The sequence below is a fragment of the Diadema setosum genome, chromosome 8 (genome assembly GCF_964275005.1).
Source record: "Diadema setosum chromosome 8, eeDiaSeto1, whole genome shotgun sequence".
NCBI classification, from domain to species: Eukaryota; Metazoa; Echinodermata; class Echinoidea; order Diadematoida; family Diadematidae; genus Diadema; species Diadema setosum.
Window position 1 is genome coordinate 30,008,435 of NC_092692.1, and position 14,994 is coordinate 30,023,428.

General features: G+C 37.9%; 1 protein-coding gene across 1 annotated transcript in view; it reads left to right on the forward strand.

The window, feature by feature from the left end:
* Positions 1-13,962: 13,962 nt before the first annotated feature.
* The window catches only part of LOC140231628 (WD repeat-containing protein 90-like), a 50,936-nt gene continuing 49,904 nt past the window's right edge, over positions 13,963-14,994 (forward strand). The window contains exon 1 of the mRNA XM_072311779.1: positions 13,963-14,101. Coding sequence (XP_072167880.1) covers positions 14,092-14,101 — 10 coding nt within the window. The 5' untranslated portion in view covers positions 13,963-14,091. The remainder of the gene's footprint in view (positions 14,102-14,994) is intronic.

A 14,994-nucleotide genomic window follows, 5' to 3' on the forward strand; every position in this document is an offset into this window, starting at 1 on the left:
CATAAGAATTTAGTTGGGGCTCAAGGAAGCAGAAAATAAAAGAAGGTCAGATGCACAGATTATACACAGGTGAACTTGTTTAGCAAGCGGTATTGAAATGGAATGACACTGCTACATTTCTGAAATGTTATGTGAGTCTCCTACAGTGTATGTCATTATCCTTGTTCAGTGTAATTTGTTTTAGGGTTTTCAAAGTATGGTTTCTCTGCTTAATGACCACAATAAATTCAACAAATCTATACATGGAACTGTCGATTTATGTACTACATGATGTGAAATTATCAAAATCGTATGGAATGCCCCTTTAAAGGGATGGTACAGTATTGGTGGAGATGAGAATTGGGCTTTTAACTTTTTGCGAGATACGCCATTTGTACCAAGAAAACACTACATACGACATAGTACAGAGCATACCATTTTAAGAGGAATTCAAAGTTTATTTGATGAAAATCGGGTTTGGAATGACTGAAACATCCAAAAAACAAAGTAAAAGAAAGCGATCGTAATAAAGTGTGGGTCCCACACTTTATCAAAATCGCTCTTTTTTGATATCTCAGCCATTTCAAAACCAATTTTCATCAAATAAGCGTTGAATTCCTCATAGAATTACATGCTCTTTCATATTTCAGAAGAGGTTTCTAATTATCTCACCCAAAAATGTTAGAAACCTGAAATTAGGTCTCAACCAAAACTATACGAACCCTTTGACGTTTGTGTAAACGTCCGTTTTACGGTCCTCCCCCACCCTCTCCTCCCCATCCCCCCCCCCTCCCCTGTCTTCCGTCTCTTTTGTTTGGTTCACATTTATTTCGTCCTTCACGTCAGCAATGGGGGAAAAAGGTCTCCAGTATACACGGGACGCATGGATACTCAATTGCATCAACTTACTCACGCATTACGTCCTGCTAGAGCAATTCGTGCCTTTATACAGTTGTGTATCGCGGGTGCGCGGTCTTGTTCATAAAGCAACCATTCAAAATGTACAGTGTATATCCACTGTATTTTCGTGTGTTCAATAAGGACATAGCTGTATAATGACACAGCCCCAATCGGTCAGTGATTCTAGTTCAGTACACATGCATCAGACTGGTACCATGTACTTTTCGTTTCACATGTGGCTGGCCTTTCAAGTTTCTTTGGCACTGCATAATAGTACTATATATAATCATTAGACTGACGCTGCAATATCAGGGGCAGAAAAAAAAAAAACACACACACACACAAAAGTAATTGTTTTTAGCGCATACCCGACAAACTGCGTCCTACGCAATCATTATCGTCAACATTGTCTGACACAAGGTATATGTTGTTTGTTCCATTGAGGTCGCGACACCCAGGCATCCTTCACAGAATAATTGGTATTGTACAAAAAGAATAGAAAAGACTAAAGAAAAGGGCTTTTCTATAAGCAATGTGTTTGCGTTACGTAGGATATCACTTAAGGGTGATGTAAAACGAAAATGGGCGACGATCCAATTTACATTAAAAAGGGCGACGCTATAATACCAAGGTCGATATTTTCGTCGAAAACCACATTTCAAAAAACGCTTTTGGTGAACTGGTATAACCACGGTAACTGGTTACTCTATTGTACGAGCTGGTGACACCGTCAAATCAACTAATTTGCACAGGTGGTTTCCAGTACGTACCATGTATTTATATCACGGGTCCGGAAAAACATTAGTAATTATACAACGGGGTATATACCTATTAACAACTTTCTCCTTTTATGTATCCGATCGTCTAATTTCAGTACTCTACTTCTCAGATTCAAATATTAGACATGGTGTGGATGGGCTTGATCTTCACTCTCATACATGCATATGATTCTGTTCATTAATTTTGTCAATTGATGTGAGAAAAAAGTGATATGCAGAATATGCAACATAGACTATTATATTGTATAATTCGTCATATGCTAAACATATTACCGCCTTATATCATTTCATACGCACCGGGTTTTGGTAGAAATGGATCGAGAAATTGTATAATGTCTTTTATGCATTTCTGCATTCCTAAACATAAGGAATTGTGTGTTTGTAACATGCTCGTATATTGACTTACAGGTGTACTTACAAAGAAACAATCATTGATCATTCAAGTTTCTATGACTGCAACATAATTACATAGCAGCCATCGCACATTCGCGCAAATTTATTCATTGTGTTTTGAACACATTTTGACGTGAATAATCATGACATTGAGTGTAAGGATCGCCCAACGACGACAAATCACAGATAAATCCAGTGATAAGACAATTTCATCCCTTCATACTGAATTTAAAAAACAAAAAGCCGGAAAGTAATAAACATTGATGAGCTGAACAGTACAGTCAGTCTGAATCAAAGAATTTTATAGATGAAATTGGAGGTCTTACAGACAATATTTATCACCGTGATGCCATCGGCTCACAGTTTATTATGTCGGTGGTCATTCCGCATGGATGCAATGCATGCATCAAATAGCAACAGTTTTGAGTTGACAATTTAAAGAAAAAAAGAGAACAAAGAAGAGGAATAACGACCTCAAGCTATCAATGCGTGGAATGTGGAAAAAAAGAAATCCTCCAAACGCACTTTTTGTTTCCTCCCCTCCCCCCCCCCCACACACACACACATTGATGTGTACAAAAGTCACCTGACGATTGTTGTATATAAAGCGTGGTCTCCCACATCTCTGCAGTGATTTGCATTCGAGGTGTATGATGAGTGTTTTCTTTAGTTGATCAATGGCGTAAGCCTTCAAATGGCACTATTAAGTGCATTTCATTTGATTACGTAAGAAGTTTCTTTCTTTGTAACAATGCCCGCGAACAATGCATAGCAGCAGTTGTGATCTGGCGGGGCGTGAAAAAGAGCTGAATATGCTCGAATCATCGTGTGATTTCAACACGTTAGTCCGAAACCTAGCCATATCACACCGCACTGTCCAATGAAATGAATACTAAATCTTAAAGAAAACATAATTATAATCAATCATTTGATTTTCTATAATTTTCTTAACCATTCTTGCGAGTCTACCCTGGACTTGTATTAGAGACTTGCGATGATTTCATCTAAAGTTCTGTTCTTTTTCACAATTAGATTGTTTTGGATTTCCCTATTATTCAATATCCATTTTTGTTAAAACAGATTATTATATACCGACAACGATTCATCACATAATTATGTAGGGAAGTATTGAATGAAATAATGTGATAGTTACATGAGCAATGTGATAGTTACATGAGCAATGTAACCAAACCTTTTCTCTGTACAGTACTTTTCTCAATCGTGGTCATCATATAAAACACGGCATTACTTTACAAGTAAGGACAACATGATACATTCATTAACTCGATATCTTCAAGATGCGCACAACACGATATTTATACCAGCTGCAAAATAATAATTATTATGCTTTAGGAATGCGCTATAAAGTTTACAATTTCCATTAAACTGACTACGTTAGTAATCGAGCATTATTTTGCTACATGTACTACATGCACCACTTCATGAAAACCACTATATAGGTCGGGGGTAATCTGTATTTCTTCAGACTACAAAGAGTCAGCGATTGTAGTCAGCAGATAAACATTTCGCGCAATTTATGGCATATAATAAGCTACATGGCAAGGGGAAATCACAAGCGTTGCTTTCATATAACTTCCTTGCTACAAGATGACCCGCAATAATCCATTCATCTGTGTGTGTATCATAATCATCAACATCATGCGGCGATGCAAAAAGCAGTATATAACAACTTGATTAAGGCTACAACGTGATGTACCAAGCATTCAAACATCAAGAATATATTTTTCTTCTCTGTTTAAGAATGTGGCAACAAGTATACTAAACATCGTATCTCACTGACGGTACATTAGTAGGAGTGCCAGACAATCTAGCAATTTACACCACACAGACTTGTTCTCAACTGACTGTTTTGCCACGTCGCACCACATGACAATATCAACCACTTTTCTTGACAGAATTCAACAGAGTTGATGTATTATCACTTTCTTCGATATAAATCACCCTGCTCTACATATTCATGATCAGCGAACCCACAGCTATTCTTTTCAGGTCGTCGACAGCACTTGTGTATTCTACGTGTACCATCAAATATAACTTTCCATACGGTGATGCGCTTGATACCGAGATATTCCATTTTTCGAAGGGACAGACCGCCCTGAAGTACAGCTGGACACTCAAACAACACAGATCAGTTACAGCATAGACCTACGTTCATGGTCACAGCAACATCACTTATAATATAGGTCGTGACTGTTTTCATGTCGTGTTAACCCTCTGCACACCACATTAATTTCTTGTCCACATTAAAAGGCATGTGTAGGAAATTTGTGCATATTTTGATTTGTTGTCACAGAAAGAGTTTATCTTGGTCAATTTGATGAAAGAGGGTCTGCATAATGACATCATACCCAATTCGTGATTTGTCTGAGTGTGATAGTGAAGAAGTCTTCATGTCCAAATCGCTGTGAACTTTAACTCCTCCGTCCTGAGTGAAATAGACCTTCCTTTTCCACAGGGTAGTGGAGTCTTCTCTCCCTGAGCTGAGATGCCTCCTTCGACACGAAGTGGATGATGCATGCAACATCTCAGCGCAAGACGATGATCATAAGAACACAATGATCACAGAGCATGGCTAGTTATGTCTCCTCAGATTTATCGAGCACTTCCACCCTCCAAGTCGCTGGCACTTCTCCTAGCCGGCCCATGAGGCGAGGCTGCAATGCGCATCCCAGCTTTTGCAAAACTTGTCCAGCGAGACACATACCAGAGGAGGCCGAGTCACTTTGGCCAAACACGCATGCAACTGACCCCGAGGCCTGATGTAAACCGGGCGTTTTTTGAAGCAGGGTTGTCTTTTCATTATCCTTCATTTCGTCGGTGAAGTCTGATTTGTCTTTGCCACTGGCGTGCGGCCTTAGTGTACGTTGCTGCGAATGTATGTCAGAGCCAGAACAGGGTTCGCGAATCACGACGCCGTATTCTACGCCGCTCTCTTCCCCGCTGTTTCTCCGGTCAGCTTCGCTGATGTTGCCGCTCATGGTGGCGCCACGAGAGGATGCATGTTCAACACAATCATCTGCAGTTGGCACGTCCGTCGCCATTACTATCCCTGATAACATCGAAGCTACGACGGGTATGATCCTTTATACTGCTGTGCAGTGTGAAAAATCAGACGGTGTGAAAATTATCTCATGAACATCGACAGAATATCTGTACTTTGAGAAGGCTATATACAGCCTAGATGAGTGCTGGTACTTAGTAGTGCGGGACGCTGAGTGATAGATGGTAAGATGTGTCACATTGAACGAGCGGTTTGCAATACATCGCGGTAATATCAAAATCCAGGGGATCCAAAATCCCTGGGCCACGGGATATCGTACTATACTAAATGCACTGCGCGCGCATCAAATTTAATGCCCACTTCTCTGTACGGGTCAGCAGGTACTTTTACTGTAAAAGCTCGAAGACAGAATGATATATTTACCGGCTGCTCTGGTTACCGTCAGAAACTTCAACGCTGAATTAAAGACCATTATATTTAGGCCTATGCACTTGTAAAAACCACACAGTCGCACGTATGCACGTGCAAATATTCCAACGCTTGAGAGCACTTTGGACCACGCAAGGTTGTATTATTATCTACACACACACACACGCACACACACAAACATACATACCGATCCCCAATAATTATACACACATTCGACACACTTTAGACTTACAACGTGAAAATAAGGTTGATTAGCGAATGACCCGGGTTCGAAGTCTACCCCAGCTCTTTATAGAAGAGGAAGAAACGACGGAAAAAGAACAGGTTTTATGATAGGAGAATCAGACTCCTTACCAATTTACAACACCCATCTTCAACACTACTGCAGGGCAAGTTACAACCGTCAGAATTGGCATGCCTACTATCTAGGCCCTATATAAGATGTGTGAACATGTCAACTAGTAGGCATATTTAAATACTAACATGCAATGACACGTACAAGGGGCTTTATAATCAAGTGGCGAAAAAGGGGATACAAATATCAAATCATGATAGTAAAACTGGTACAAAAACTAGTGGTATAGGCCTAAATGTGCTTCCATCGCATAATTAATTTTTCATTGATATCTAACCCCCTGATTTACGATGTAGGCTTTATGTATGTACCTGAAAGATACAATAAAAATCATATTGCTTCTAATCGGTTAATGCTATTACCTATCAGGAGCTGCGGGAGAGGGGCGGAAAATGGGTGCAGACCCTTTCTTCTCCTTTCCAAATAGGCCTACACTTTTGGCTATTAAACACTTGATGACACGAAAGAGGAGCCATGCGTAGTGCTTTACTGTGTTTTCACAAAGGGTGTCGTATATCGGCATATTGCATAATCTGTAATGATTGTACTCGTCAATTTCAGGAACTGATTAACTTATCAAAATAAAAATTATCTTAATTTTTTGAGATTTTTCCATTTTTAGTGTGGTGGTATTTATAACTCTCTTTTTTTATTTCTCTCTCTCTCTCTCTCTCTCTATTGCATGCTAAACAGTGCACTAAATGCCATGAAAATAAGTCATGTTAGGACCCCGACGACTCACAAATTTTGAACCATGGGCTATACATAGTTCATCTTTGTTTAAAGTCTATATGTTTATTTGTTTGTTTTTCTTACTCGTACGATGTTAGGCGAAGAAACTGCACCACGAAAATTGCACCAGCGCCATCCTTTGGCAGCTGCTGGTCAGGCCTCGATACAGCTCACACTCCTTGCCATCATAAGCCATTTTCCCGTACGAAGGGATCGTAACAGTTTATTTTCCTACTTTTGAAAGTACGCAGAAGGAAAATAAAAATTGATAATGAAATGAATGTGACTGATACTTATAAGTTATCATCTGTGTATTCTCTACTTTAATACTTACCTACTGTACTCGGGCTTAAGTGTTTATACAATTGAATATACTTGTTTATCATTTTGCAATTATATGTTTTTTTCTCTTTATCCAGGGAGTACTCGTACATGGCCAGGTACTGATCGTCTGTGTTATTTTCTTGAATGAAAGTATAACATGATACTGCTCAAACAAATCTATTGAATACATTTACTATAAGCAACAACAAAAGTATATACACACAACGATGCAACATGAAAATGCGACAGCACAAAAGTTAGATATTGAAACACAAAAATGAAATACAAAAATGAAAATGGCATTTAAAGTCGCTTTATCGTTAATAGCAGTTTCTGCTGATCATTATTTGTTTGACATCAAAAATGAAAAAAGTATTATATTTGAACACAACGATAAATAATTGATTACAATCGTTTAATTCAATTAATTACAAGCGCCCCCCCCCCAAAAAAAAAAAGATGAATAAATAAATAAAAAATAAGAGAGAGAGAGAGTCTGGCAGAGCTCTTGTATGGCGTTTACCATTTTTACACATTTTTTTTTCTGTCTTTTCGAGCTTTTATTGTGTTTCTTGATATTTTTGTAAATTTAATAATGTATCAAGACCTTTTTGTATTATACTTCTATATCATGATTGTGTGATACTCATATGATATCACTGCGTTCAAAACTTGTTTTATGTGAAAAAACACACACACACACATTTGCCGCAAACCTGCCTTTCATGCCAAACTCTCTCTAAAATGAAGGACATTAACTTATTCTTCCCGTTCAGTGGTCGCTATCTGCACCCAGACTTCATGAATTGGCATTCAGACAGATCAAACCTTCCAAACACAAACAGTCATAACACTTTGATCATTATTTTCGGCGGATCTGTCTGATTGTATAATCATCGTCATCATTCGTGGCTATGAGTTAGATTGCTACACTGCTATAGAGTTGTTGTTGTTTTTTCTCTCCTCCCCTCCCCCCCCCCCCTTTCTGTCTCTGAAACGGAGACCGTCGCGGCGGTCCTTGCACGTCATAGCGAAGTACCAAGATGATAGTGTGCACGGAGGTTAATGGGGATGGCTAGTAACTGATCAGTGGGAATGCTGGGGATGATTGTTCCAATCCTTGTGGGATTCATTTAAGAGTACATTATATATCTATTGTTGTGTGAAAATTATTTGCCGCAGAATGGTCTCATATTCAAGACAATGTGCAGTTTAATGTTTCTAGGTTAGCATGCCTGTACAGTGACGGGGTAACCTGGAAACATTAAACTGCACATTACTTGAATATGAGACCATTCTGAAGCAAATAATTTTCACACAACAATAGATATATAATGTACTCTTAAAGGGAAGGTAAACCCAAAAAGCAATGTGGATTGAGTGAAAGCAGCAACATTAGTAGAACACATCAGTGAAAGTTTGAGGAAAATCGGACAATCGATGCAAAAGTTATGAATTTTAAAAAGTTTTGGTGTTGAAACCGCTGGATGAGGAGACTACTAGAGGATATGACGTATGAGTGGACAACAATACAAAGAAAATATAAAGGAAATTCAACAAAAATTCACTTTTCTAGAATTATGAAAGAGCAATGGACCAACCTCTTTCAGAAAGCAGGGGGAATAATTGCTACCCCTAACATATATCAATATTAAGTTAATGGAATTTGTAATTTTCATGAAAAAATGGATTTTTGTAGAATTTTCTTTATATTTTCTTGGTATTGTTGTCCACTCATACGTCATAACCTCTAGTAGTCTCCTCGTCCAGCGGTTCCAACACCAAAACTTTAAAAATTCATAACTTTTGCATCGATTGTCCGATTTTCTTCAAACTTTCACTGATGTGTTCTACTAATGTTGCTGCTTTCACTCAATCTACATTGCTCTTGGGGTTTATCTTCCCTTTAAATGAATCCCACAAGGATTGGAACAATCATCCCCCAGCATTCCCACTAATTCCCACTGATCACTTACTAGCCATCCCCTTTAAAGAGCTGGCGTTCCAAATGGCTATAATCATTCTATTGATGCACTATAAGACTTTCACAAGCGCACGAGTCACGTTCCTTTGATTCTCGATGTTCAAAGCCGCCATCTTTCTGAGCAATCGGAAGATTCATTTTGAACTCTACCATGATGTTGGGTCATTCTGCGATGATACATCCATCCTCTTTTCGAGGCAGATCCAGTTTGACCATACTTATTGACTATATGAGTGCATGGTAGGTGGCATGATTCAGGAGGGGCGCAGCGGGCGCCCGACCCCACTTTACTTTTTGCTAAAACAAAAGAAATGAGGAAAAAAAAAAATGGAGGGGCAGCATTCACCCCCTTTAAATTTTGTAAAGGCGCCCCCTCTTCACTGAATTCCTGGATCTGCCCCTGGCATCGAAACTGGAATTAGCCAGTTGGCGACTCCCAATTTCTTGAACCTCTTTATGTTATCAATGGTGTGTGATGATTCACTGAACGTCTATGGTAATGGAAACTCGTATTTTGGTTTCATTGAATTCAAGCTGCGTTGAACTCAGGATGGCACTTACTGCCTCTTGCCTGTGAATTCATGTCCAGTGAAGTGTGACTCCCTAAAGAGCGAGTTCTCCTCATTTTCTTTTCTTTTTTCATTCTTTGTTGCACTGTCCCCATTGTAAGCAAATGTATATTCTTTTCTTATCTTGATGCTCGATGATATCAAAGATGATTGATCGGAAAGTTTATAGGTCTGATATGCTTATGTCATATCCATAAACTGGGATTGGTGCGTTCAACATTACAGAAGGCCGTCTAACAACCAGACAGGAAAGATAGCGTGATTTTGAAAACGTGCATGTTTTCATGATCTTTGTGATCTCTGTAATGGAAAATACATATTTGCAGCGTAGTATAAAGTCCAATGTTGCTTTTGTATATAGGCCATCGATTTTATCTCTTTGTGAAAATACGAAAATCTGTTGACTCGCAACACAATGTGATAGACTTCTTGGATGTGGTTTCAACCAAGAACGTCTTGCCACATAATGCTAATCAAAAATAATCAGTTCTTACAAGTCTTATAGAACACATGCCATATTAAGAAGTCTCTATGCGTGTACACATGGAAACAGAATCTTTCAAATATTTCTCTATTCACATATAATTAACAATATTTTCAAAAAGAATTGAATTTATCAAAATCTCTAATGCATCTAACACTGAGAGGGAAATTATTCCATAATGATGGTGCGATTTTTAAAAAGCCCTATCACCAAAAAATAATGTCTGAGGTTTGACACTTATTTCAGAAAGGATATTTTTTTGATTGTGAGCGGAGATTAAGAACGGGATGATATGGCTTGATGAGTTCACTGATGTATGCCGGGGCATTTTCATGAAAACATTGGACTACAAGGGTCAAAATCTTAAACTTGATACGAGCTCTTATCGGCAACCAATGAAGACTACGAAGGATAGTAGTTATATTGTGAGATGTTATAACCCGAAATTGATCTTCATCATAAAAGATATGCGCTTGTACATAGCAGACAAAACTATATGCATGATTACATTTGCTGGATAAATTTTGTCATTCAAGGCTTCGAATGACACGGATATGATATGAATATGATAAGTGTGAGGTGTGTCATCACAGTCTTTAATCGTATTAGGCTGAATGTCAATAGTACAGAAAAGTGAGTGGATAAGAGCTGATATATCCACTCACTGTGGCTCTCCCGGGCCATGGAACAGTGCTGAAAGGTATAATGATATACATACTATTACTGTTTCCGAAACGGATCTATAATATCTGCATCGGCATATATAGGCCATATTAGTGTATATATATAGTGTGATGATGCTGATATTCCTACCGCACGCCTCTGTCATCTTAAGTGAAATTATGCGACATCTTCTGTTATCTACATTGTCTCAACTATATATATATATATATATATATATATGTGTGTGTGTGTTGCGAATTCACGTATTGGCTCCAATATATCAAAGATTCAAGAAATAAACTAGTAATGCATTATTTCGAACCGAAAATTTGAGTTGCTCAATAAACTCATTCTTATTGGCGAAATAATGCATTACTAGTTTATTTCTTGATTCTTCGTTATATATATAATTATATATATATAATATATATATATAATGAACAAAATCATAAAAAAATTTGGTATATACTAATACTGCTTGAGAGAAACATAATGCATGTAGGCGTCGTATTTCCGTGCTGTTCAAACCAACGCCAGACATCCTGCAATCCGTGCCAAAATTTCCCGTCCTTGCACACACACACACACACACACACACACACACACACACACACACACACACACACACACGCACGCACGCACACACACACACACACTTCTTTTTTTATAATATTCTTTATTTGAGTTTCATTCAATATCAAATCTATATTAACAATAAAATCGATATGTCCACCAACAAAAAAAGCAGCTGTATTCTTCTTTCTTGTGCTACTAAATCATTTTTCAAACATACAGTACGATATATTTGGGTCTTTTTACCAAATCATACCCTGTTTTTGTAAGAGAAATGACATGAAATTCTGCATAATTCTCAGAAAAAGCTATTTTGATCAGCCTAATCAAGCCAATCCGAATGTGCCCTATCACTCACACACCTAGTAAGATTTTTTTTTTTTTTTTTTGCAGAGCACACGCTATATACATAAATATATCAGATAAAGTATAACTCTTAAAAGGGGAAAAAATTCTTGATCAACTTGATCAGATTGCTCAATATCCACTTCATTACATAAGTTCTCTTACACTCTCTTGAGAATACAGCATTTCCTGAAACGTATCATGAAAAAAAAAGCATTCTTTACTTAACCGAACAAAACTCATCATTTTTTTTATCTAACCTATCAACCTACCCCTCCCTCCGTACAAAACAAAATAACCACTTTTTTTGTTTTTCAATGATATTTTATTGATTTCATTCAAATTAATCATAAATCAACCCATTCTGGGTGTAACATGAACATAAGAACGGTACAAATGCCATTCAAAAGACAAATCCATAACCAACTTATACTGCCCATCATCTCCCTTCAAACATAACAACTCGATTATAAATCAAACCTACTGACCATTTTTCTTCACGAGAAAGTATTGACATGTACCAAAAAAAAAAATGTATATATATATATATATATATATATATATATATATATATATATATATATACATATATATGTATCTTTGACTATGGTATACTTATACTGCCAATCATCTCTCTTCAACATAACAACTCGATTATAAATCGAGTATGTAAGGGTATATATATACAAGGGTATATACATAAAAAAGCAACAAAAATACGTTATACAAACTAGAATGAAATCATTTCATTGAAATCAAATCCCCATCCCCCACCAACCCCGATGTACTCAAACCTATCCCACACCCCCACCACAACCCCAAACACATACATCCACAACCACCACACACATACACCCCAAACACCAAACACACATACACACCAACACCAAAAACGCACATACACACATACACCCCACACACAAAACACACCCGAAGCGATACCACCTTCCTTCCTAATAAAAACGACTTCCAAATTCAGAAACATTTTCCCATTTCAGCAAATGTAATCCCAACTTATTTCTTTTTATAGCAATTTCTTTTTCTTCATCCCGAAAACTTATTATTCTTTTACAAATTTCCTCCAAAGTAGGAATTTTTCCCTCCGACCTAGATCTAAAAATAATATATTTCAAAATAAAAATTATTGTATTATAAAATTTTACTTTTGGATCCCTTCCCGTAACACCAAAATGAACGTCTCTCCACTCTATATTTCGAAGATCTGCCATCTCAAACCTATCTATCACTTCCTGCCACAAATTCTTAACATACACACAATCCCAAAATAAATGTTTATATGTTTCTACCGATTGCTCACAAAAAGAACACCGGTTATTTGCAACGAAACCAAACTCAAAAAGATTTTCCTTTGTATAAAGAACTCCATGTAATAATTTATACTGAAATTCCCTAAGTTTTGTTAGAAGTGTTGTCATTCTTGGTCTTAAAAATATATGTGTAATTTCCTTTTTCGAAAACAAATAATCATTTTGGCCATCTTTCATTCGTAAAACATACAATTGCTGTAAATTTGTAACCACACACGCACACACACACACACACACACACACACACACACACACACACACACACACACACACACACACAAGATTCGTGTACGGATTGGACTAGAATTTAAAGTCGTCTAAGCTCCACAATATCCATTATATGACTCTTTCATTGCAGAAGCACTGACTCGGAATGGTCATTGTAGTTTTGTTGGACGAATAAACACGGTTTGAAACTTGAAATGAGAGCAAAATCACAGCGTGGGGAATTCAAATAAAAGAAGTTTGACACAAAGAAACCCTGCTTTTGATGTGCAAACAGAGGAGAAACCTCAAACGCTATCACGCAGGGGCCGTGGAACGGAAAGGGGTGCTGCGGCCCCTAACTACCTGCCTTTTGGCAAAAAGAGAAATGAAAAAGGAAAAGCAACAGCAGCAGCAGCAACAACAATACAAATATCAAAAAAAAAAAACACCAGAAAATCAACAACTTTCAAAATCGAGGTCCACCCCAAAAGCTGGAGAGGAAAATTGTACAATCATTTCAATAGTTGTAAATTCATTAAATTAATGGTGCCGCCATCGCTGAATTTGGAAAGACTGCAACCCGTTACAGTTCGTAAGGTCACTGCATTATATAATTTATATGTAGCATATCTAGATTTTTCTGGCATAATGAAAGAGTACTTGATTTAGCTCCGTCAGGAAACGGCGGAATGATATCACCCTTAACTCATGTCAGTAAAAAGTCAAGGAAATGGGTATTTATTGTAAAGATATTAAAATTTCATGTGTACACAACAAAAACAACAGCAGCAACAACATCAACCAAAACAACAACAGCAACGCAGTCGACATCGACACATTTCTCTATTGTTCGGTTCTCAACGATGAGGGCAGCATTGCAAAACATTGAAATGGCGCTGAAAGTCAAACTCTTTCAAACCGAAACTCTCAATAACGTCGAGTAAAATTACCTACGTGGACGTCTCGTCATGAGTCTTTTATGAGCCTATTTCTTAAGTATTATTTGGACTGAAGTACAATCCGTCATGTCTAAATGTAAGTATAGATTTATTTCATAAGGTTAATTTTTTTCCGGAGAAGAGTAATTTCACTAATTTGGATAGCAAACACGCTTACAAGTATGTGGGACTGTAGGAATACGAACGAAAATTGTGAACATGGCATGAACTGTGAGTGTAACCTGTAACGTTAACAGTTAGATGTCTAACTGTAGAACGAACGAAAGTGAGATTAGCAGAGCCGCAGAGAAAGATGTGAAAATGTTTAATTTAAGCCTGTTGTGTGTGGGCTTTGTAATGCACTCGAGTTTGTGACGGTTTACTAACCAGCGAGAAAATTTTCAGGTTTAGATTGTCTAGAACTATTAGATCAGCAATGATAAAAAATGCTCGAGACATGTTTAAATTTACTGTAACTAGCGCTAGCCCGCCCGACCAGACGCCGTGCGATGCTTGTGTAAATTACAGCGACAGGGCTGTGTATTGGTTTGTTTGTTTGTTCATTTTTTAAAGATGAGAAGATGGCTGGATAGCCCAAATATATTCAGCTATATGCTAAAACAATAAAGCTGGTCTTCCATGGGGTCCAGTTGGATGTGAGCTGAGGTGGAACCAGGCCACATCACCGGGTTAAACACCCTGGCCTGCTCTTCGCAATGAATGAATGAAGTGGGGTCTTTTACGTGCATAACATGTGACTCTCTCACACACACACGGGACCTCCAGTCTATGTCCTATCCAAGGGACATTGACAGAGTGTTTTCCCTCTTGGCCTCTTGCTAGAGGGGACGGTATGATTATACACAACATTGCTCAGTCCAGACTCTGGTTCGAACCCGTGTTGCTTGGGTCGGAGGCCGACTGAGCCGGCTCACCGCCCTATCTGTAGAAGTGCCTGAAAAATAAGTTTTGTTTCCTTTCTGATCAGAT